General features: G+C 46.8%; 1 protein-coding gene across 1 annotated transcript; it reads right to left on the bottom strand.

The window, feature by feature from the left end:
• Positions 1–15,694: 15,694 nt before the first annotated feature.
• Positions 15,695–22,318, bottom strand: RPL35 (ribosomal protein L35). The gene is made up of 4 exons (XM_040442256.1): positions 22,187–22,318; positions 19,850–19,986; positions 19,216–19,297; positions 15,695–15,880 (listed from the first exon to the last, which is right to left on the bottom strand). The coding sequence occupies exons 1-4, from the start codon at positions 22,187–22,189 to the stop codon at positions 15,731–15,733; spliced, it is 372 nt and encodes a 123-aa protein (XP_040298190.1). The 5' UTR covers positions 22,190–22,318; the 3' UTR covers positions 15,695–15,730.
• Between the last annotated feature and the right edge of the window lie 319 nt (positions 22,319–22,637).

Genomic DNA, 22,637 nt, shown 5'->3' on the forward strand with positions numbered 1-22,637 from the left:
GGGTCACGGATCTCTATATGCAGTGGTGGGGGTCACATATCACCATATAGAGTGCAGGAAAAAGAGGGCACACATTTATAGATGGTGAGACAAGTGACTGCTGCTGATATCACTGACCTCAGCCATACTGACAGCTCACAAGGGGTTAAAGCTCCTGAACTGTTGGTCTGGCTGTAATATCATGTCTGTGATAAGACCACAGAGCAGAGGGGCCATAAACAGGACAGACACTGGGATTGCTCACAGTTTGTGGTCCACAGCGCTGCCCTGGCTCTGCTACATCCTCACGTTGGCAGGATCCTCTCAGTATAGAGGAAACGGAGCGGGCAGAGCCTGCAGACACATCAGCCGTCACAGGTTAAGTGTCCCTGCTAAGCCCCTGCACAGCCAGGAGCGCCAGTCACAGAAGGAAAGCACCTCTGATATAGTGTTGAGCGCGAATATTCGAATAGCGAATTTTTATCGTGAATATCGCCACTTCGAGAATTTGCGAATATTTAGAATATAGTGCTATATATTCGTTATATCGAATATTCTGCATTTTTTTCCATCTGAACACGATTCCTCTCTGCTTCTTGCTTGTGGGCCAATGAGAAGGAAGCAATGTCAAGTTCACAACAATAATTAGTGCGCCAATCAGTAATCTGTAGTCAGACCTGCTAAAATGTGAAGTTGCACGTAGTGCGAAAAAATTAACGCAATCGCGAATATATTGGAGCACTTGACTCTATCTGCATATAAAGCTATTCTAATGTTCTGCCGTGCCAACCATTTTCTCCAGTCTCAGGAGAAACTCATGAAACTTCTAGCAGCTTGAAAAATATAGCCAAAGTGACCCACGCCTGTATTTCGCGTTACGAATTCGCATTACGCGATTTTTACATTGCCGATTTTTCGCATTCAATAAAATAATCTCGAATATTCTACAAAATATTTGTGAAATATCGCAAATTCTTATACAGCCCCTGTCGCTCATCACTACTCTGATACAAGCAGTGTGCTTTAGGACCCAGACAGCAGCACACTCCTTCAGGCATGGACGAGGTAGCTCCTCCATGGCACCTGCAGGGATGAGGAGACAGGCAGCTGTGAGAGCAGGACAGGAGGGGGGGCGGCTGCCAATAGCAGGAAAACCAGGCAGATCTGCTTAAGAAGATACATTAGTAAGTGTAATATCTCCCTACTTTCTTGATAGTTTTAATAAGTGCTAACAGAGCTTCCTAATGCAGCGCTGACACAGGGGCTTAGCCCGAGCAGAGCGCAACTTCCTTTTACTACAGTACAACCCCTCTTTGCTTTGGAGCTCTTCTGGGAGACTTCTTTGACACCTAAACATAAGTGAAAACCTACAGCAGAAACATACATAAAAGGAAAGAACCCCTCTTATCCCACCCTGGTACCGGAGTGTCATTGGTGGTTTCAGTGGTCTCTGCACGCTGAACCGTAGAAGTATGCGCTGACGTCCCTACCGCTTGCAGAAGGATGTGCAGGCACGGCCCGCAGAGGTCCACAGATGCCTGGTCCTGCCAAAAAAGATGCTGGCATGCCCAGACAGAGAAGGAGACCAGAGTGGGGTAGGAGGAGATAAAGATGTCCAGACTTAAACCTAGTGGAGTCTTACGCCGCACAGGGTAACCCTCCCGATTACAGGGCCCCACAGTTCTCTGAGGCTCTGATCCCTCCTGTCTCCTTAGGATGGGAAATAGAATTGGGGATAGAGAGGGAGGTCCCTCTTTTAAAGCGGTTCTGGTTCCTGTCCTGAGGTGAAGGAGGGGATCTCTCCAGGGGTGCTGTCATAGGGCGAAGTCTTTGTGGGGTGCAATTTGAAAAACAAAACATTCCACTAAGGCTTTTTGGGTCATGACATTACAACATGCACTAAAAATGACTCCTTATTCTGCGGAGCGGTACAATTGTGATGATACCAAATTTGTATAGTTATGCTTTCATAAAAATAAAAATAAATTGAAAAATAAATCTATAGCCATTTTCGGAACTTTTTTATATTTCTGTCCAAAGAGCTTGTTTATTTGTGGGGTGAACGCAGGCGTTTTTTTTTTTGTGTTCCCATTTTTCTTCCCTGTCTTCCTTGAGCCATACCTTTTTTTATTTTTACGTTCACATAGCTGTATGAGGTCTTATTTTGTGTGGGACAAGTTGTACTTTTTAATGCCATCATTAATTATGGCATAAAGTATAGTGGGAATTGGTAAAAAATAAATCCAAATGGGGTGGAATTTTGTTTCCAGGGCGTTTTGTTTGCGTCAAAACTGACCCCATGCCCTTCATTCTCTGGGTCAGTACGATTACAACAATACCCCATATGTATAGGTTTTTTATGTCTAAATAATATAAAAAGAAATTTAAACTGATAAGAATTTTTTTTTTACATCACCATATTCTGACCGCCATAACTTTTTTATACTCATGTCCACTGAGCTGTTTAGGGGCTCATTTTTTGCGGGACAATCCGTAGTTTTTATTGATACCATTTTTGGAGTGTGCATGACTTTTTGATAACATTTTATTAAAGAGAAGCAATGTAAAAAAAAATTGCAAATCGGCCATTTTGACCCTTTTTTCTGTTACGGCATTCGCCGGATTAGAATTTTTTTTTCATATTTTTATAGTATGGGCATTTTCGGTCACAGAGATACCCATGATGTTTATATTTATTATTATTTAGTTGTTTTTTTTTTATTATACAGAAAGGGGGGATGATTTAAACTTTTTTTTATATATTTAACATATTTTTTTTAATGTTTGTGACAATTTAAAGCTCATATATGAGCCGATAAATATATATATATATTTTTTTCATTTTGTACTATCAGGGATTTTTAAAATGGGTTTTGGATAAAAAATTGCTAATTTCTTATCCTGGCCTGCCATCTGGTGGCCAAAATAAAAATTGCAGCATAAACACTATTAGCCTTGTCAGCGAGGCTCATAGTGTTCAGCAGCACAACTACCGATGCCTCCATTGGCCACAGGGGTTGTCGGTAGGAAGCCTGGAAGCACGAGCGTCCGAGTTTTTGCGCATTTTTATGCTGTGATCTCGCTTGAGCATTTAAAGCCTTTAATTACAGCGATCAACATTATCGACGGTCACGATAATTAGCCGCAGGTCTCTGCTGTTTGAAACAGCAGAGCAGTGGCGTAGGGATCGCCATAGCAACCATAGCAGTGGCTATGGGGCCCTACGCCACTAGGGGGCCCGTCCGACCGCATTCAAATTTTTTTTTTTTTTTTTTTTTTTTATTAACACACACAGACACTACACACAGGCAGCCAGGAGGTGGCGTAACTACCGGGGAAGCAGCTGCTTCGGGGCCCGACAGTTTATTTTCAAGTTAGTTAAATATCGATGTCTTACTGTTCAGGGCCCCTTCACAGCAGCGGTCTTAATGTTCCCTCGCTAATGTGCTCTAATCTTACTGTATATATACTAAAGTCTCCTGATGTGTCTGGGATTCGAACCCACAACCTCCAATGTATCAGTGTATCAGAGGCAAAGCATTAACCCTCACAGCCATAAAGAAGGCATTGCAACTGACTGAAAAAATTTGACACTTCTACTGTTATAGCTGGCTAAGTGTACATCTATACACATGACAGCTGCCCCAACACACCCAGCACTGCTATATCTCTATATGACAGCTATCCCAGCACACTCAGCTCTGCTATATGTCTATATATGAGCAGCTATGTGTATAGATGTACACTTAGCCAGCTATAACAGTAGAAGTCTCATAATTTTTCAGTCAGCAGCAATGCAGCTGTTATGGTCTTGAGGTTAGGTGCTCTGCCTCTGATACAGAAGGTCGTGGGTTCGAATCCCAGCAGAAACCTTTTCTGAAATACAAGCAGTGACTCCATATATGGACATACAGGGCGGGACACAGGAAGAGGCTGCATCGCATCGCTGACATGGAGGTAAGTAGAAGTGTTTATTTTATTTTTTTTAATACCCGACTGTTACTGCCATGGGGGGGGGGGGGGGGGGGGGGGGGGGGGGGGGGGGGGGGGGGGGGGGGGGGGGGGGGGGGGGGGGGGGGGGGGGGGGGGGGGGGGGGGGGGGGGGGGGGGGGGGGGGGGGGGTGGGGGGGGGGGGGGAACTTGATACTGGCACCTGGGGGGGGGGGGGGGTTGGCACCTGACCTGATACTGGCACCTGGGGGGGGGGGGGGTTGGCACCTGATACTGGCACATGGGGGGGGGGAGAGAGGCACCTGATACTGTGGATGGCACTGTTCAGGGGAGGGGGATCTGTGTATGGCACTATTTAGGGGAGTGTGGATGGCACTGTGGATGGCACTATTTAGGGGAGGGGGATCTGTGGATGGCACTATTTAGGGGAGGGGATCTGTGGATGGCACTATTTAGGGGAGAGGGATCTGTGGATGGCACTATTTAGGGGAGGGGGGATCTGTTGATGGCACTATTTAGGGGAGGGGGGGATCTGTGGATGGCACTATTTAGGGGAGGGGGGATCTGTTGATGGCACTATTTAGGGGAGGGGGATCTGTGTATGGCACTATTTAGGGGAGGGGGATCTGTGGATGGCACCATTTAGGGGAGAGGGATCTGTGGATGGCACTATTTAGGGGAGAGGGATCTGTGGATGGCACTGTTTAGGGGAGGGGGATCTGTTAATGGCACTATTTAGGGGAGGGGGATCTGTGGATGGCACTGTTTAGGGGAGGGGGATCTGTGGATGGCACTATTTAGGGGAGGGGGATCTGTTGATGGCACTATTTAGGGGAGGGGGATCTGTGTATGGCACTGTTTAGGGGAGGGGGATCTGTGGATGGCACTATTTAGGGGAGGGGGATCTGTGGATGGCACTATTTAGTGGAGGGGGAACTGTGGATGGCACTATTTAGGGGAGGGGGGATCTGTGGATGGCACTATTTAGGGGAGGGGGATCTGTGGATGGCACTATTTAGGGGAGGGGGATCTGTGGATGGCACTATTTAGGGGAGGGGGGATCTGTGGATGGCACTATTTAGGGGAGGGGGGATCTGTGGATGGCACTATTTAGGGAGAGGGATCTGTGTATGGCACTATTTAGGGGAGGGGGATCTGTGGATGGCACTATTTAGGGGAGGGGGGATCTGTTGATGGCACTATTTAGGGGAGGGGGATCTGTGTATGGCACTATTTAGGGGAGGGGGAACTGTGGATGGCACTATTTAGGGGAGGGGGATCTGTGGATGGCACTATTTAGGGGAGGGGGATCTGTGGATGGCACTATTTAGGGGAGGGGGATCTGTGGATGGCACTATTTAGGGGAGGGGGGATCTGTGGATGGCACTATTTAGGGGAGGGGGATCTGTGGATGGCACTATTTAGGGGAGGGGGGATCTGTGTATGGCACTATTTAGGGGAGGGGGATCTGTTGATGGCACTATTTAGGGGAGGGGGATCTGTGGATGGCACTATTTAGGGGAGGGGGATCTGTGGATGGCACAGAGGGGGGGGGGGGGGCCATAATTTTTTTTTGCTATGGGGCCCATGCATTTCTAGCTACGCCCCTGCAGCAGAGACCTGCCGGCCATGATCCCCGCTGCACATGCAAGCGGGCGCCATGTTCCCACCTTGCTCCAGCTCCATAGCAAAAGGGTTAAGTACTCATTCACAGAGGTTTTTTTTCCCCTGGCCATTTTTAGCAAATCTGACATGTGTCACTTTATGTGGTAATAACTTTAAAACACTTTTACTTATCCAGGCCATTCTGAGATTGTTTTCTCATCACATATTGTACTCCATGACAGTGGTAAAATGAAGTCAAAATATTTAATATTTTATCTCAATTTCTCTACTTTTAATAATACCTCCAAAAATAGTTATTACTTTACATTCTACATATTTCTACTTCATGTTTGGATCATTTTGAAAATTACATTTAATTTTTTTGGGACATTAGAAGGCTTAGAAGAAGTTTAGAAGCAAATCCTAAAATTTTTAAGAAAATTTCCAAAACCCAATTTTTTCAGGACCAGTTCAGTTATGAAGTCACTTTCTGGGGCTTACATATTAGAAACCACCCATAAATCACCCCATTTTAGAAACTACACCCCTCAAGCTATTCAAAACTGATTTTACAAACTTTGTTTACCCTTTAGGTGCCCCACGAGAATTAAAGGGAGATGGGAATTAAATTTCAAAATTTCACTTTTTTTTAGAAAATTTTACATTTTTATCAATTTTTTCTGCAACACATCAAGGGTTAACAGCCAAACAAAACTTAAAATTTATTACCCTGAATCTGCAGTTTACAGAAACACCCCATGTGTGCTAAAAAACTGATGTATGTGCGCACAGCAGGCTTCAGAGTGGAGGGAGCGCCATATGGCTTTTGGAGAGCGGATTTAGCTGGAAGGATAATTGGGAGCTATGTTGCATATGAAGACACCCTGAGGTGGCCCTACAGCGGAAACCCCCAAAAAGTGACCCCATTTTGGAAACTACACCCCTCAAGGAATATTTTAAGGTGTGTAGTGAGCCCTTTGACCCATCAGGCGTTTCACAGAATTAAGAAACACTTGGCTGTGAAAAAAAAAATATATAAAAAATTTTCCTGAAAAAGTTGCTTTAGGCCTAGTTCACACGAACGTTTTTTTTGCGCGTGTACGGGCCGTTTTTTTGTGTTCCGTATAAGGAACCATTCATTTCAATGGTTCCGCAAAAAAAACGGAATGTGTTCCATATGCATTCCATTTCCGTTTTTCCATTCCGTTGAAAGATAGAACATGTCATATATTTGGCCGCAAATCACGTTCCGTGGCTCCATTAAAGTCAATGGGTCCGCAAAAAAACGGAACACATACGGAAATGCATCCGTATGTCTTCCGTATCCGTTCTTGCTGAACCATCTATTGAAAATGTTCTGCCCAGCCCAATTTTTTCTATGTAATTACTGTATACTGTATATGCCATACGGAAAAACGGAAACAAAAAACGGAACAACGGATCCGTAAAAAACAGACCGCAAAACACTGAAAAAACCATATGTTCGTGTGAACTAGGCCTTACACCCACATTTTTCACTTTCACAATGGGTAACAGGACAAAATGCACCCTACATTTTGTTCCCCATTTCGCCCCAAATACGACTATTTTTGAGATATGTGCTCAAAAAATTATGTATGGACGCACAGCAGGGCTCTAGAGTCAAACCAGCAAAATATGAATTTTGCTGACCTGAATTGGCAGACATTGATTTTAGGTGCCATGTCGCATTTAAAAGATTCCTGAGGTCCTCCGAAATTAAAAACACCAAGAAGTGACCCCAAGCACCCCCGTACGAACATTTTAAGGGGTGGAAAGAGCACTTTTTGACCAAACAGTTGTCTCACAGAAAAGAATATGTAGTGGTTGTCGGAAAGTGGATATGCAAGCGAAGTGGACGAAATCGGAGCTATAAAGTGGAAATATTACTGGGAGCATAAAGGATGAAATTAAAGTAATACTCTATGGATGAGTGGTAGATTTTAAAACACTCCTTCATGCACATGCCAGATTTTTCAGGGCAGGTTTCGCAGTGGTAAATGGTGTCTTTCCTTATCCCCCTTTTGGAACACACCCTCTATCTTTTTTGGGTCTTTCCCTTCCTTGCTGTCTGGGGGACTTGACCTCGAAAATGTTGCCCTGGTACAACACAGGCACCATGACTTCCAGAAGTACTGGGACCCTCCCTGGGTTTGAAAAAATGATAATTACACTCAACGGTAATTTGATTTTCAGAGTCCATGACAGCACCATGAGAGGGTCCGCCTCCCAGGACAGGAAACCCACAGATATAAAAAAGGGGGAACCCCTCTCTCCGGCCCCCTGCACACGAACGTGTGCTTCCCGTTGCCGTATTGCGGACCGCATTTGCGGATCCGCAATACACGGCTGTCGCTCCGTGGGCATTCCGCATCACGGATGCGGACCCATTCACTTGACTGGGTCCGCAAATCCAGAGATGCGGAATGGTACGGAATGGAAGCATGGAATGGAACCCTACGGAGTGCTTCCGCGGGGTTTCCTCCCGTACTTCCGTTCCGCAAAAAGATAGAACATGTCCTATCTATTTGCGGAGCAGCTGGATCGCGACCCATTCAAGTGAATGTGTCCGTGATCCGCTGCGGCTGCCCCACGGACTGTGCTCGTGCATTGCGGCCCGCATTTTGCAGGCCGCACCACGACCACGGGGCGCACACGTTCGTGTGCGGGGGGCCTTCCTCAGTGGTTTTCAGAGATGAGAAGCCCTCCATAATCATTCAACTTTTCTTACTTGCTTGACTGAAGGCATATGTTCTCTTCAGGTTTACAAAAAAAATAAAAAAATATATATATATATATAAAAAAGAAAATAATGGCGGCACTGGAGACAAGCAATATGGGTGCTAGGTCCAGGGATGTAGCTGCTTACCCCAGATGAACAATGACGAAAAAAGGACAGCACTCCAGGTAAAAAAGCAGTGGTGTTTAATCACCCATGTGGATGGCAACGTTTCAGCTCAAACTTGAAAAAGGCTCTTGTTTTAGCTGAAACGTTGCCATCCACATGGGTGATTAAACACCACTGCTTTTTTACCTGGAGTGCTGTCCTTTTTTCGTCATTATATATATATATACATTTTATTTATTTTTTCTGCACACCGCGTGACAAACCCCAAGAACAGTCACCAACACCGAAGTAAAAAGGGTGGGAAATTTAGGGGTGCTGTCATGGACTCCTGAAAATCAAATTACCGATGAGTGTAATTATCATTTTTCCTTATCGTCCATGACAGCACGATGAGAGATCCCAGAGACTAATCAGGGTGGGACCACGGCCTGGAAAACCTTACGACCAAAGGACAAGTCAGAAAAAGAAGAAAGATCTAACCTATAGTGCTTATAGAAGGTCAAGGGAGATGACCAAGTCGCGGCTTTGCAGATGTCTTGGATTGAAGCCTCTGCCCTCTCTTGTTGAGTGAGCCTACCATCCCTGGGGAACAGTCTTCTGTAGGGAAATATAAGCTGAACAGATAGCCTGCCTTATCCACCTGGCTAAGAAATTTTTACTAGCTATCTGCCTCTATTAGGCCTGCAAACTGTACAAACAAAGAGGTTGCTTTCCTCCACCCTCCACGCTTCCTTAGGGTTTCTAGGTGATCACAAAAGGAAGAGAGAAATACTTCCTGGCCCTTATGAAAATCCGAGACTACCCTGGGGATAAATGCTGGATCGGGCCAAGTGTAATCCTATCCTCCTGAATAGACATATAAGGAGGGTTGATGAAAGAGCTTGCATTCACCGAATCTCCTGCCGATGTGATGGCCACTAAAAACACACATTTTAATGTAGATTTGGAGATAGGTTCAAATGGCACTTTAACCAAGCCTGAAGGACCAGGCCAAGGTCTCAAGGAGGGACTCTTGTGACCCTAGCTGGGATGTTTCTAGCAACAGCCTTAAAAAAATCTAACAATCAACGGATGAGCGGCTAAACTTGAGTCAAACAAAACACTTAGGGCCGAAACCTTAACCTTTAGGTACTTAAGGCCAACCCTTTATCTAAACCGCTCTGGAGAAACTCTAATATCCTAGGATGCTAAGCTCACAGATGGAGATGAAGGAATCCCTAAAAACTCAAAGAAAACTGACCAGAGAGCCCTTTCAAAAGCCACGCCGTCAAGTGAAGGCCCTGACTGGGGGATGAATTACTGAGCCCTGACAAAGAGATCCAGAATCTCTCAGAAGAACCCCATGTTTCCTGACCGACAGTAGTCTTAACCAGGTGAACCATGCTTGAACGGGGCCAAAAGGGGCAATCAAGATTACAAAGCTCTGTCTTCTCTTATTTTGCTTAACACCTTAGGAATCAATTGTAAAGGAGAATGCATACAGAAGACCCCCTGTCCCAGGGCTTGAAGAAAGGTATCTATTGCTGTGGGAGAATCTCCTGGACAAAGGGAAAAGAACTTATTCACCTTCCTGTTGCTTCTTGTAGCAAGAGGTCTATGTCTGGCATCCCCCACAGGTTTACTATTTTGGCAATGTCTCCTGATTCAAGGACCATTCCTCTGGTCTAGCCTGTATCGACTCAGGTAGTCTGCTTTCCAGTTGTGTATACCTCTGATATGCAGGGCTGATAGAGACAACACCTTTCCTTCCAACAAGCGGAATATCTGACTCGTAATTCCCATCAATTCCTTGATCGGGATCCCCCTTGATGATTTAAGTAGGCCACCACAGAACCATTGTCGGACAAAACTCTTAAAGGGGTTGTCCGAGTTATGAAAATCTGAATATAACTAAAGCTAAGGCTACTTTCCACACTTGCGGCAGGACGGATCCAACAGGCTGTTCACCCTGTCGGATCCGTCCTACCACTATTTCGCCGTGACCGCCGGACCGCCACTTTCGTCCCCATTGACTTAATGGGGACGGGGCGGAGCTGCGGCGCAGCACGGCGAAAGCCGCCGGACTAAAAAGTCCTGCAATGTCCGACTTTATAGTCAATGGGGGACGGAGCCGGCGGTCCGGCGGCACGGCGAAATAGCGGAAGGACGATCCGACAGGGTGAACAGCCTGTCGGATCCGTCCTGCCGCAAGTGTGAAAGTACCCTAAGCAAGTTTTATGCAAAAAAATAATATATATATTTCCTCATTTCCCTGGTTCTTTTCTGGCCTTTTGTGTTTACAATGCAATAAAAACAATCTCTGCCCCTCCCCCTGCTCTGCTAAGGGAGTGGATACAAGAGCTGCCCTGAGTGACATGTCTGCCTGCTGGAGACTCAGCAGCATGTTGTATGTGTAGGACTACAAGTCCCAGCTGGTTAATGACACTGCTAAGGGAGTGGATACAAGAGCTGCCCTGGAGTGCTGGGAGAATCAACAGCAACTTGTAAGTGTAGAACTACAAGTCCCAGCATTATAATGACACTGCTAAGGGAGTGGCTACAAGAGCTGCCCTGAGTGCTGGGAGAATCAACAGCAACTTGTACGTTTAGGACTACAAGTCCCAGCTGTATAATGACACCGCTAAGGGAAGTGGATACAAGAGCTGCCCTGAGTGACATGTCTGCCTGCTGGGAGACTCTGCAGCATGTTGTATGTGTAGGACTACAAGTCCCAGCTGTATAATGACACTGCTAAGGGAGTGGATACAAGAGCTGCCCTGAGTGCTGGGAGAATCAACAGCAACTTGTAAGTGTAGAACTACAAGTCCCAGCATTATAATGACACTGCTAAGGGAGTGGCTACAAGAGCTGCCCTGAGTGCTGGGAGAATCAACAGCAACTTGTAAGTGTAGAACTACAAGGTCCCCAGCTGTATAATGACACTCTAGTCTGTCAGCTCCTGTGCCAGCATTGTTTCCTCACTGCTGCAGCTAGCCAGGTCTGTGCAGCTGAAGGGGTTAAGAATCTAGGAGCGAGCAGTGAAGGGGGCGTGGCCAGCACAGTGATCTCGTTTACAGGCTTGTAAGCAGGGAGAGAAGCTGACATCACAGGTCATGTGACTCTCAGTGAAATCTGAGAAACCAGCCACTGGAGATAAAGTGAGTTAATTGTAAAGTTGTTACATTTTCCCAGTTAGGAACATAGAAAAAACAAAAAAATAACTCGGACAACCCCTTTAAATGTCGGTTCTGAACCCAAGGCAGAATCTTCAGAACCGCTGTCAATTCCTTTGCGTTGGAAGGACATCTCCCAATCTGCACTGCCGCTCCGTTCTCCCGTATAGCCTCCGGTATGCGAGTAGTTTAGGCTCCACCCACTGATCCTGCCGGCGTCTTCTTCTCCTATGCTGTAGCGCTGGCCAATCACAGCGCTCAGCTCATAGCCTGGCTATGAGCTAGCGCTGTGATTGCCAGCGCTACAGCATAGGAGAAGACGACGCCGGCAGATCAAGTGGGTGGAGCCTAACTACTCACATACCGGAGGCTATACCGGGAGAACGGAGCGGCGCCCGGGATAACAGTAAGTGCAGGGGGATCCCTGGCGCCGCTCTACACTTCTGTATAGTTAGTTTAGAGGCTTCCTCTGGTGAAGGTCCTCTTTAAGACGGATCAGTATTAGTTGGCATGCGTTTTGTCGGATCCCGGCAACGGAACTGCCTGCTGGATTCCTCTGCTGCAAGTGTGAAAGTACTCTAAGCCGCGGACACTGAGATCTTTGAGGGACCTTTTGGGATTTAAGTGCGTTCCTCCCCAGCTTCCTCTCTAACTTCTTCATGCATTTCATCATGGAAGGTGATTCTTCTGCAATTGTAGACTCAATAACAAAGGGCGACAAAACAGCTTAGTAATAGGCGGGAGCCCGCTTCGTTTTACACAATCCACATTCTTTATATTTTGTTTTAGAGGATGCCTTTAGTTCATCCTGAAAAAACAAAATGTCATAAGCCTGTGTGCATAATACAGAACATGCCACCGTACATACCCTCCATCCATACCACAGGCGCAGGGGTAACAGCTCCTTCTGGTCACTAGTAGTCTCCATGACCTTTCAAAACAGCCTGGATCGGGCCTTCCCGACAAGGATCCTCGGCTTTTAGCTGGGTCTGAATTAAAATTTACCGCACTTCCTGGCTGTAGGAGCGAAATCTCGCTGGATTTTATGTCACGCGCTCGATGTGCATTACGCTCACGTGACCGGTCTCTTTAACTTGATGTAGCCCTTTCCCCTTCCGGCTTCAGCGTGCCGCATGGGACCCTGTTCTGCCACCACAGATGCCCTCAATAGCAGGGGCGCCACTTCCTGACCGGCGTCTGTTCCTGCAACGTCCGCACAGGGGCAGGAGAAGAAAGGAATAAGCCGATGCACCATGCTTCCTGCTCCCCGGTTAGTAACCAGCCGCTGGTTAAGGCAAATCTTTCACTGTAGCACCGCTCCTTGCATTTTCCTTCCGGGTGTGTGGAGCGGGGAACTCACCCGGCACACACCCCCCAGCTGAAAAAAGTTCCTTAGTTGCCCAGGGAGAAACTACTCCCTCTATGGCACATACCTGTAGGATCCACTTCCTAGGACAGGAAACCACTTAGGAAGAGAGGCTCCTTTTTTTTTTATACCTGTGAGTGTCCTTTCCTGGGAGGCAGACCCTCTCATGGTGCGTCATGGACGATAAGGAAAATTTAGGGCCTTGATAACCACCTCTTGGAACTGAAGGAAAGTTCTGTGTTGCCTGCAGACTGAACTAGCACGTACGCATTGCAGCTTTTTGTACCACACTTCGTGTTGTTGTGTGGCACTGTAGGGCTTCAGAAGTTGATCTAAAAGATCCACCCCTTCCATGTGCTTGATGTAGTCCAGGATACAAACTGGTTTGGGGGTAGTGGTTGTGGTACCACATACAGGAGAGCCCTACTTTCCCCCACTCAGTGGTTGCCCTTCCATGGATCTAGGGAGGCCTCCTTGATTTTGTGCACTGTGCCGCAAGCCTCAGTACCTCTGGCAGGTAGGAACATGCAGGTATAATAGTTATCCACATAGAGGTGGTAACACCTATCCAGCAGTGGGTGCAGTAAGTACCACACAATCTTCCCACTAACTCCTAGGATGATGGGGGGGGGGGGGGGGGGGGGGGGGGGGGGGGGGGGGGGGGGGGGGGGGGGGGGGGGGGGGGGGGGGGGGGGGGGGCGCGCAGCATTCTGTGGATTCTATCCAGGAATCTTTCCCTTTGTAAATGCGGAACTTGTGGGTGTACCCGGAGCTACTCACAAAGTTTGTACATTTTTATGCCATACCTTGCTCGTTTGCTAGGCAGGTACTGGCGGAATCTAATCCTCCCTTTGAAAAGTAATAGGGATTTTCTTACATCAGACATTTTTTCAGGATTGTAACACCTCAGCAAACTGTGTTAAAGTGGTCAATGACAGGCCTAACTGAACAGACGGTCAAATGTTGGGTGGTTTTGGGGTGGGCACTGTGCATGGTTATTGTAGTGTAGGAATTTCCAAATTGACTTAAAACGCTTCTGGGTCATGGTGCTACTGTAAGTTAGAGTCTGGTAAAAACAAAAATGTCCGAACGCCAATATTGTCAAACGTTTTTTTTGTTTTTTTTTAACAAAGCACATATCCAGCACGAGTCCCCAAAACATAATCGCTGCTGCACTTACTGGGGTCCAACCTAGGGGGTCTAGCGTATGGCAATGTAGGGTTCTGATCAATAAATTTGTTGGGCGTACAAATTGGTTTGGGCCACCATTAAATTTACAAAAACTTCAGAGAAGATTTTGGAAAAAATAAAATAAAAATCTAGTTCAGTGAAGCCCGCACTGTCTCTCTGTATTCCAAAACTGCCCTCAAAATCCGGAATTTGGGGCTAATTGTCAGGGGGTGGGGTCCACTCTGGGGGGGCTGCCTCCGCTGCTACACTGGGGGCGCCTTCGAGAAGGTCCCTCATCAGCGGATGATGATGATCAGGGGGTAGAGTAGTAGAGGAAAGTGGCATCCTCTTCTCCCTCACTGGCAGACTCAGTAACGAAGGCAAGGATGGCGTATGCCTCTACAGGTGAGTATAGTTGTTGGGATGGACGAGCCATTTTTTATTTTATTGGGGTGTGACGTGTGGAAACCTTTATTTCGTGTGAGGGGTGAGTATGTGTTTTTTCACATGTGAAAGGCTTGTATTAAATTAGAAATTCAATTTAGAAAATAAATAATAATTTGCTAAAAAGTCTTTCCTGCAAAAAAAAACAAAAAAAAAAAACTTGCAGTGCAAACTGAGCAGACGTGATCCATAATGGACATTGGTTGCAAAATGCAGCGCTATAGCTGCACAGGAAAGGGCAGAACCTCCCTGCATGCAGCCATTCTAACTGGTGACTGCATGCAGAGAGGTTCTGTGGTGCACACCTGCCTGATAAGCACCTGGGGATTATTATTCGCAGTTTTCTTTATATAATCCCCAAATGCTGATCAGGCAGGTACGCACTGAACAGCACTTGGCGGTCAAAAAAAGTGGTGCAGAGCTAGAAAATTGGGGAGGGTGGTTTAGGGATCTGGAACAGCTGCAAATGAGGGAAAAAACCTCCCCAGTGCATCAATTCCAGGTGTTGTTCTTTTAGCAGGAAAGTGTTAAATCGCTGTGGTGTGCACCACAGAACCTCTCTGCATGCATTCACCAGCTAGAATGCCTGCATGCAGGGAGGTTCTGCCCTTTCCTGTGCAGCTATAGCGCTGCCATTGGCTGGAGCGTTGTTCCAGCCAATAGCAGCACTGGCAGGGGACGGCAAACACTGGTGTCCTCTGCCTCACCTCGGAGAAGACCGGGGCTAACCAGCTCAGCACCAGTCACATCCCCCTGACCCGCCCCGCAGCTGTATACAGCTTCCAGCGCTGCAATGTGCCAGTCTTCATTGACCGGCCAATCGCAGCGCTTGGAGCTGCAGGGGGGTGGTGAAACACCATGCTGCCCCTACCCGGCATGGCTGCCTGCCACTAAGAGCAGCCATGGTGCCCAGATTGCCCCGCGATTGTGCCTCAGCGCCCAACGGACCTTGCGCCGTACATGTATGGCGCTGTTCCTTAAGGGGTTAAAAATGCTAACACATTTCACGTGTTTGGTTGAAGCAGACAAAAATAAATAAAAATGGAGGTCTATGGGCAAGACAGGTCTCTAGGGATGGAATTTTTCCGATAGGCTTGTCTTTAGGAAATCATGTGTCCAGAAATGCTTGAAACTCCTAGTATATCAATACGGGCCACAAGATAATTTACCAAACAGAATTTATTCAGTACATGAGCCTTATGCCTTAACAGCGAACTTGCGCACTGCGTACAAACGCTCTTTTTCTGCCGTTTTCTTGGTCCTCAGAGACTCTTCGTGCTTGTTCAGAAGGCGCCTCAGGGCCCTGGTCTTCTTTGGCCTCAGATCCAAAGGCTTGTACTTCTTGCCCTGTTGGAGAAAACACTTGTTAAGGCTAGTGGCAATCTTAAAACCCTAAAAACGCCGGCAGCATCTAATAACCGGCTCTAATATTACACTGCTTGTGTCATCTACTCCCACATCCAACACCGCATGAGGTAGGGGGTAATGGGCAGAGTACAACATGACACTGGTTTTCCAGATTAGACAGCTTGCCGCCATCATATACAAGTAGCTCTATATGCACCACAGGACGCCAGGTCCCATCTGCAGCAATACCTCATGTATCTACCAGGAAGCAAACCCAACTATTCATAGCCAGGAATGAGCTGCCTGGTGGAGGTCACTATAGCAAGAAGGTATTCACACTGCAGCCACTTACACAGCCCAGTGCTGGATCAAAATGTTCTAACTAGTACGTACCATTGTGTGAAATTCTGCATTTCAGAATAGGTTATCCTATTAAATTAAAACGTTTTACTCACTTATCTGGAGAGCTTTCTTGCCTTTCTAGGGGTAGGTAGCAGGTCACATGACAAGCCCCTGCATCTCTTGGGATGCATTATACATTGAAGTCAGCTCTTGTTAACCCCCCACCGTATAGAAATAGTCCCTCACATATAGTCCCTAGTCCTTCCCGGTCAAGAGATGAGAGCTGTATACACTTCTGTGACAAATGAATGACAGACGTCTGGGACGCTACACCCGCTTCTCTACGAGATCACTACACTGGCACTGAGCATGTTAGTCCACCTCTGAACGCAGGCCAGACGGTGGACCTGAAGGATAAACAGCAGGGGGCGCCAACAGATAAGAAAACTGCACATACACAAAACCTTACAATATTTTTATTGCAATAATACTTCATTTGAAATGCTCTATGCATTGCATAGAAATACTTTTTGTAGGATAAACCCTTTAAAGGAAATGAGTCAGCAACATTTTTTATCTGCCTTTATTTCCTCATTAGATTTTTAAAATTCTGTTTTCTGAACATGAAGATGGGGGCGGTCATCCTGCCTGAGCTGTTATTAACAGCATTTAGAAAGCATCAAGAAAATTGCTTTACAGCAGCCCCGTGGGCCATAGACCACAATGGACAGAAAGGGACCTCATTGACTTCTATGGTACAGTTTTCTAGACATGGTCTGTGACCGATGCAAAGGTCATTATACGAGGAAAGAATAAAAAAGCTTTGACAATCACTTTTGTGAATGGTGGATCCTGTCTTATCTATACAGAGGTGATAACATTACAGGCAGGATTATAGCCACAGATAAGCAGATAACTACAATAAAGTGATATGTACAGACCAAGAAATGGCGCCTATTATCATTATATTACACTGGCAGATAATCTTGGAGATCATAGCTAACAAGTGTTTGAATGAATGCTCATTAGCGATGATCTGCCTGTGTCAGGCTACTTTCACACTAGCGTTCGGGGCTCCGCTTGTGAGTTCCGTTTGAAGGCTCTCATAAGCGGCCCCGAACGGATCCGTCCAGCCCTAATGCATTCTGAGTGGATGCGGATCCGCTCAGAATGCCTCAATCTGGCACCGTTTGGCCTCCGTTCCGCTCAGCAAGCGGACACCTGAACGCAGCTTGCAGCGTTCGGGTGTCCGCCTTGCTGTGCGGAGGCAAGCGGATCCGTTTGAAGTTGACACAATATGGCTCAATTTTCAAACGGATCCGTCCCCCATTGACTTTCAATGTAAAGTCAAATTGGATCCGTTTGCATTATCATGAACAAAAAAAAAATAATATTTTTTTTTTGTTCATGGTAATGCAAACGGATCCGTTCTGAACGGATCTAAGAGTTTGCATTATAGGAGCGGATCCGTCTGTGCAGACACCAGACGGATCCGCACCTAACGCAGGTGTGAAAGTAGCCTTAGGCTAGGTCTACACGACGACATTTGTCGCGTGACAATTTTATAATGACAGTCTATGATGTCGCATGATTTATTTTTCTGCGACTGTCGCATCGCATGTCACAGTGCGACACCATAGACTATCATTATGAAAATTGTCATCATGTAGACCTAGCCTTATACTGCCACCGATTATCAGCAATTGGAATCTTTCAACAGGTTAAAAAAAATCAGTTTGCTGGCGGCACATGTGCTGTCTAACCACAATCTGCTGCCGGCAAACAATGATTTAGTATTGGGACGAGTGATGGCATTAACGATCACTTGTCCCCATACTGAGGAGGAGATTGTTGCATGTAATAGCAGCGCTCCCCCTCCGCTAAGGTTCAGGAGACTGGCGGAAAGGAACGCTTTCCTCCTGACAATAGCCTGTGTGATCTGCCAATGTAAAAAGCTTTTGCGGCCCCATGGAAAAACTGCAGGAATTTATATTTGTCTAAATATGGAAAATAAAAATAAAAAAAACTTTAAATTTAAATAATCGAGAGATTCTGGAGCATTCACATGCAATGCTAGCTTACTTTAAGACTCAAGACCGCTTTAAGACAGGAGCTACAGTCCAGGTATCAGCAACCTTTGGCACCCCAGCTGCTGTGAAACTACAACTCCCAGCATGCACACTTACTCGGCTGTTCTTGTAACTGACAAAGGGAAAACAGGATTCTGGGAGTTGTAGTTCCAGTTCATCTGGAGTGCCGGAGGAAGCGGATCTCTGACCTAGACTGACATCTTACGTGATGAAGACGCAAACAGAAAATTCTCATCACCTTCATGTGAATGGGGTCGTTTCTGCAGTAAGCCCATAGACTTTTCCAAGACTCATTCAGATGAATGGGATAGTCACGCATTTCTGTAACACCCTAAGTGATGCACGAGAGTTGCAAGCACAGTACAAACTGTTTTAGGCTAAAGCCAAGAGTGGATACAAAAACTATATAAAAAGGTAGGTTTCGTATACAGCAGATTCAGCACTGTCCCATTCACTAGAATAGTGTTGTAGAAATCCACTTACATGCTGCAGAACCAACCCTAATCACATGTACGGAACACATTTTCTGTCAGATTTCTGCAACAAACCTGCCAGTTATTCCTCTGTACCTCCCTTTCCTATACTCTCCTGTATGAATCCAGCCTAACGCATGGTTACGCTTATTGCTGGGGAGAAAAGAGGATCGGACAGGCCTTATTTCCACCAACAATTGGGGATAACCGGCCTGCTAACTTACGTGTTAGCCATCCAGATGATTCTACCAGAATAGGGGTGTACAGAGAAGAGCGCCTCATGGGGGCAGCACAGAGACCATACATGCACTACTCTACCAATCCCGAGACATCAGATCTGGCACCTTGGAAGAGCAATGGTGGGAAAAAAACTAAAACTGCAAAATACTGAAATCTCTGTATCGGGCACAAACCAGCTCCAAATACTCACTTTGTAAAACTTCCTCAAGTTTTCTTTCTGTGTCTGATTGATCACAGTCAGGACTCTGGCGATGGATTTGCGGACAACACGGCTGCGGAGAAACAAGCAAAAAATAAAATGCAACTGACGAGGACAGTAAAAGACGCTGCGAAAGTGGCGGCTGCAGGCAGTGTTAGGGCTCATGCACGTGTTCCGCCTGCGCTGGAAAATGCAGACCCATTTAACGTTAACGGGTCTAACACCGTTATATATATATAATATTTTTTTTTTTTTTGCAGTGCGGAGGAACAGACTGAAATGCCTCAGAAGCACTTTCGTGGCCTTCTGCTGCATATCGTCTGGATTGTGGGTCCACATCTGTGATACGGTGCACACACGGCCGGTGCCTGTATGTTGCAGATCCGCTGTTTGCGTCATGATAACGGATAGTAGTATGACAGCTCTGCTGTTCTCCTGAGAGGCCGAGATTAAGATGTCCACAGAAGAGCACTGCAGTGATTAATGTTACTACAGGGGGTCTCTGGTCACAGTGATGGTCAGACTGAGGAAGTAAAGGGAGGCCGTTTTCAGGACAGCACACCTACAAGGCCTATTCCATGGTGACCGAGGACCATTCCTGCAGCGGCGGGCTGAGTATACTCACATCTTTGACAGCTTAGAAGCGGCTCCTCCTGTCACCTTGGCCACCCTCAGCTGAGACAGCTCAACCTTGAGGTCATCCAGCTGCTTCAGCAGCTCTTCCTTCTTCTTACCGCGCAAGTCTCGGGCCTTGATCTTTGCCTGTTAGGAGTAAGAGAGCAGATCAGTCTCCCCTTTTAGATTACACACCAAACTGATCCTACAGACATCTTCCAGTTCAAGAGCGATGGAACGGTCCCACCCACTATAGTTGGTGCACGGCCCTAGTAAATCCCTTCTGCCGTAGGATGCGTACATCCAGGTATACTCATAAGGAAAGGACAGTACGCAACGTTTTCATGGGTGGCGACCCCAGTTCATGGATCGGCACACACTTGGCAGTCCCATTAGACACAGGGTACCACTTGACACCAGAGTCTGGAGAAAACTTAACCCTTTATGATATTTGCACACCTATACTGCAGAACGGACATATGCTGGACCACTCACTGTGGTCAGGAACGTCATTTTCTGTATTATTTACCTATGCACTAAGTGTCACTTCAATGGCTGAGAGACACGAACTTTGGACCTTGTCTATATCGTGACGTATGAATTTCACCCAATATCCATCTATGGCCTGGATCATAGTCCTTACTAAGGGTAGGCCGACACAGAGTAGGCATTAAACGGAACCTGCAGAGAACAACCCGCCGGAGTTCACCAGACCTGGCTTAGCTGTTCCCCGCCGGACCCCCTTGATTGTAAAGGGATCTGGACGCTTTCCGGCATAAGTGCCGCTTATCAGATGGACAAAAATCACTGCATACAATGGTCTGTCTGAAAGCCGGCATTTTGCCGGAAAGCAATACAGTGAATGGGGGCCGGTGGTGAGCGGCAGTACCTGGTAAACTCTGGGAGGCTGTCCTCTGCCATATTAGGTCCGCTTAATGAAAGTGCGAACATACCTTTAGTTTTCATGAACTAGATCAGGGATGCTCAACCTCCGGCCCTCCAGTTGTTGTAAAACTACAACTCCCACCATGCCCTGCTATAGGCTGATAGCTGTAGTTAGTGTGGGCATGCTGGGAGTTGCCATTTTGCAACAGCTGGAGAGCCCCAAGGTGGCCATCCCGGAACTAAATCATGTCTGTACCATCACAAATATCCACTCTCAGTGGTAGTTTTAAAGGGGTTGTTCGAGTGTTTAAAGGGGCTGTCTAGCCTGGAAGCAGACAACTCCAATGCTCCTAATGTGTGACGCATAAAAAAAAAAAAAAAACACAACAACTCTGAAGACCACTTTAAAGTGGCGGTCCAGGAACTAAAACATATACTTTGTGGATAGGGAATAACTGATCAGTGGGCGTCCAACCAATCCCAGGAATGAGGGTCCTGTGCCCCTGTCCTAATGGAGCTTCGGGCTGGGGATGCACCATACATTCTCTATGGCAGTGATCCTCCGGTCAGGATTTCCTTAGTATTCAGCAGGTGAGATAACGACAGTTAATCCATCAGGACTTAGGCTAGAGCTGCACGACGACTTTTTATAATGATGGCCTATGGTGTCACACTGCGACGTGAAAGTCACAAAAAAATCTATTTGAAATGGATTTTTCTGCGACTGTCGCAGCACGTCACAGTGCGACACCATAGACTATTAGTGTAGTTGTGCCCTGTCTGTCTGTGACACACGTGGTCGTGTAGACCTAGCCTTAGCACAGGTATTTATTCTGTAGGATATTCTCAAATCATGACCGGTAGGTGCCCCCTGAGGACTGGAGCTGAGGGACACCCAGACACAGCCTCCTACATGATGCCACTAGGGCCCATGCAGCAGTAAAACATAAGAACAAGCAGGGAGCTGCCGAAAACCAAGGTCTGCTCCACCGATGGCCCCTCTACACTGCTGTGGAACAGGAGGAGGTCCACTGCTCTCACCTGGAGAGACGCTGGCGAGTGGTGACCAATGGGATTATGGACAGGAAGTCCAGGGACACGTCTGCCCACATGATGGCTACATTATACGGACATGTGACACACAAGCCGGGATTCTCTGCACCTGCAGGGACTTTACATGTACTGTGCCTTTAAGAGGCCTCAAGGACAGAAAGTGACCGAAAGCAGGACGCGACCATCATACAGGTCCTACAGCACAGGCCGGCCATACCACTACAGCACCGGGAGGGGGGAGATTACTACAACACATTCATCCGCCCAGCCGCTCCCCGCACTGAGACACTACAGCCCTGCACACATTCCCCGCACTCTGCTTTATGTGACCCGCAAACGTAAACCGTCAACACAAAGCCCAAAAGGGAGGATGCCACCGGATTATGCCGGACAGCTAGTCACAGCTCACCATTGTCGCCGCTGGCTGCCAGAGGAAAGGGAGGGCTCAGCAGGCAGAGGAGTACTTCCGGGTAATGGGTGGCTCCACTGCGTTCATTTGTAGGGGGAGCACGTTGTCAATGTAATGGTTCAGTCCGTGCAGTCAGAGCGCAATGCGCATGTCACTGATTTTATAGCAATGTGCGCTTTTTGTTAATTAGAGAAAATGGCCACAAAAACATTTAATTCCCAACCCAATTAGTGACGTTCATTTCAACAGTATATAGACAGACAGGCTATTGAGCCAGGAGCTAGATAAACATAACGGGGGAGATTTATCAAGCCCATAGCAACCAATCAGAGCGCCATTGGAAAATGAAAGGTGGAATCTGATTTGTTGTTATGGGCAACTAAACCCTTATAAATGTTTTAATAAATCTCCCCCAGAGTAATGTAATAATTAATGAGTAATATTGTCAGGT

The sequence above is a fragment of the Bufo bufo genome, chromosome 8 (genome assembly GCF_905171765.1).
Source record: "Bufo bufo chromosome 8, aBufBuf1.1, whole genome shotgun sequence".
In the NCBI taxonomy this organism is placed as follows: domain Eukaryota; kingdom Metazoa; phylum Chordata; class Amphibia; order Anura; family Bufonidae; genus Bufo; species Bufo bufo.

Excerpts from the sequence above, each read along its gene's own strand:
- RPL35 (XM_040442256.1), bottom strand. Across the intron at positions 19,298-19,849 it reads GCTTCTAAGCTGTCAAAGAT|CCGTGTTGTCCGCAAATCCA; the intron begins GTGAGTATACTC and ends GTTTCTCCGCAG. Across the intron at positions 15,881-19,215 it reads ACTTGAGGAAGTTTTACAAA|GGCAAGAAGTACAAGCCTTT; the intron begins GTGAGTATTTGG and ends TTTCTCCAACAG.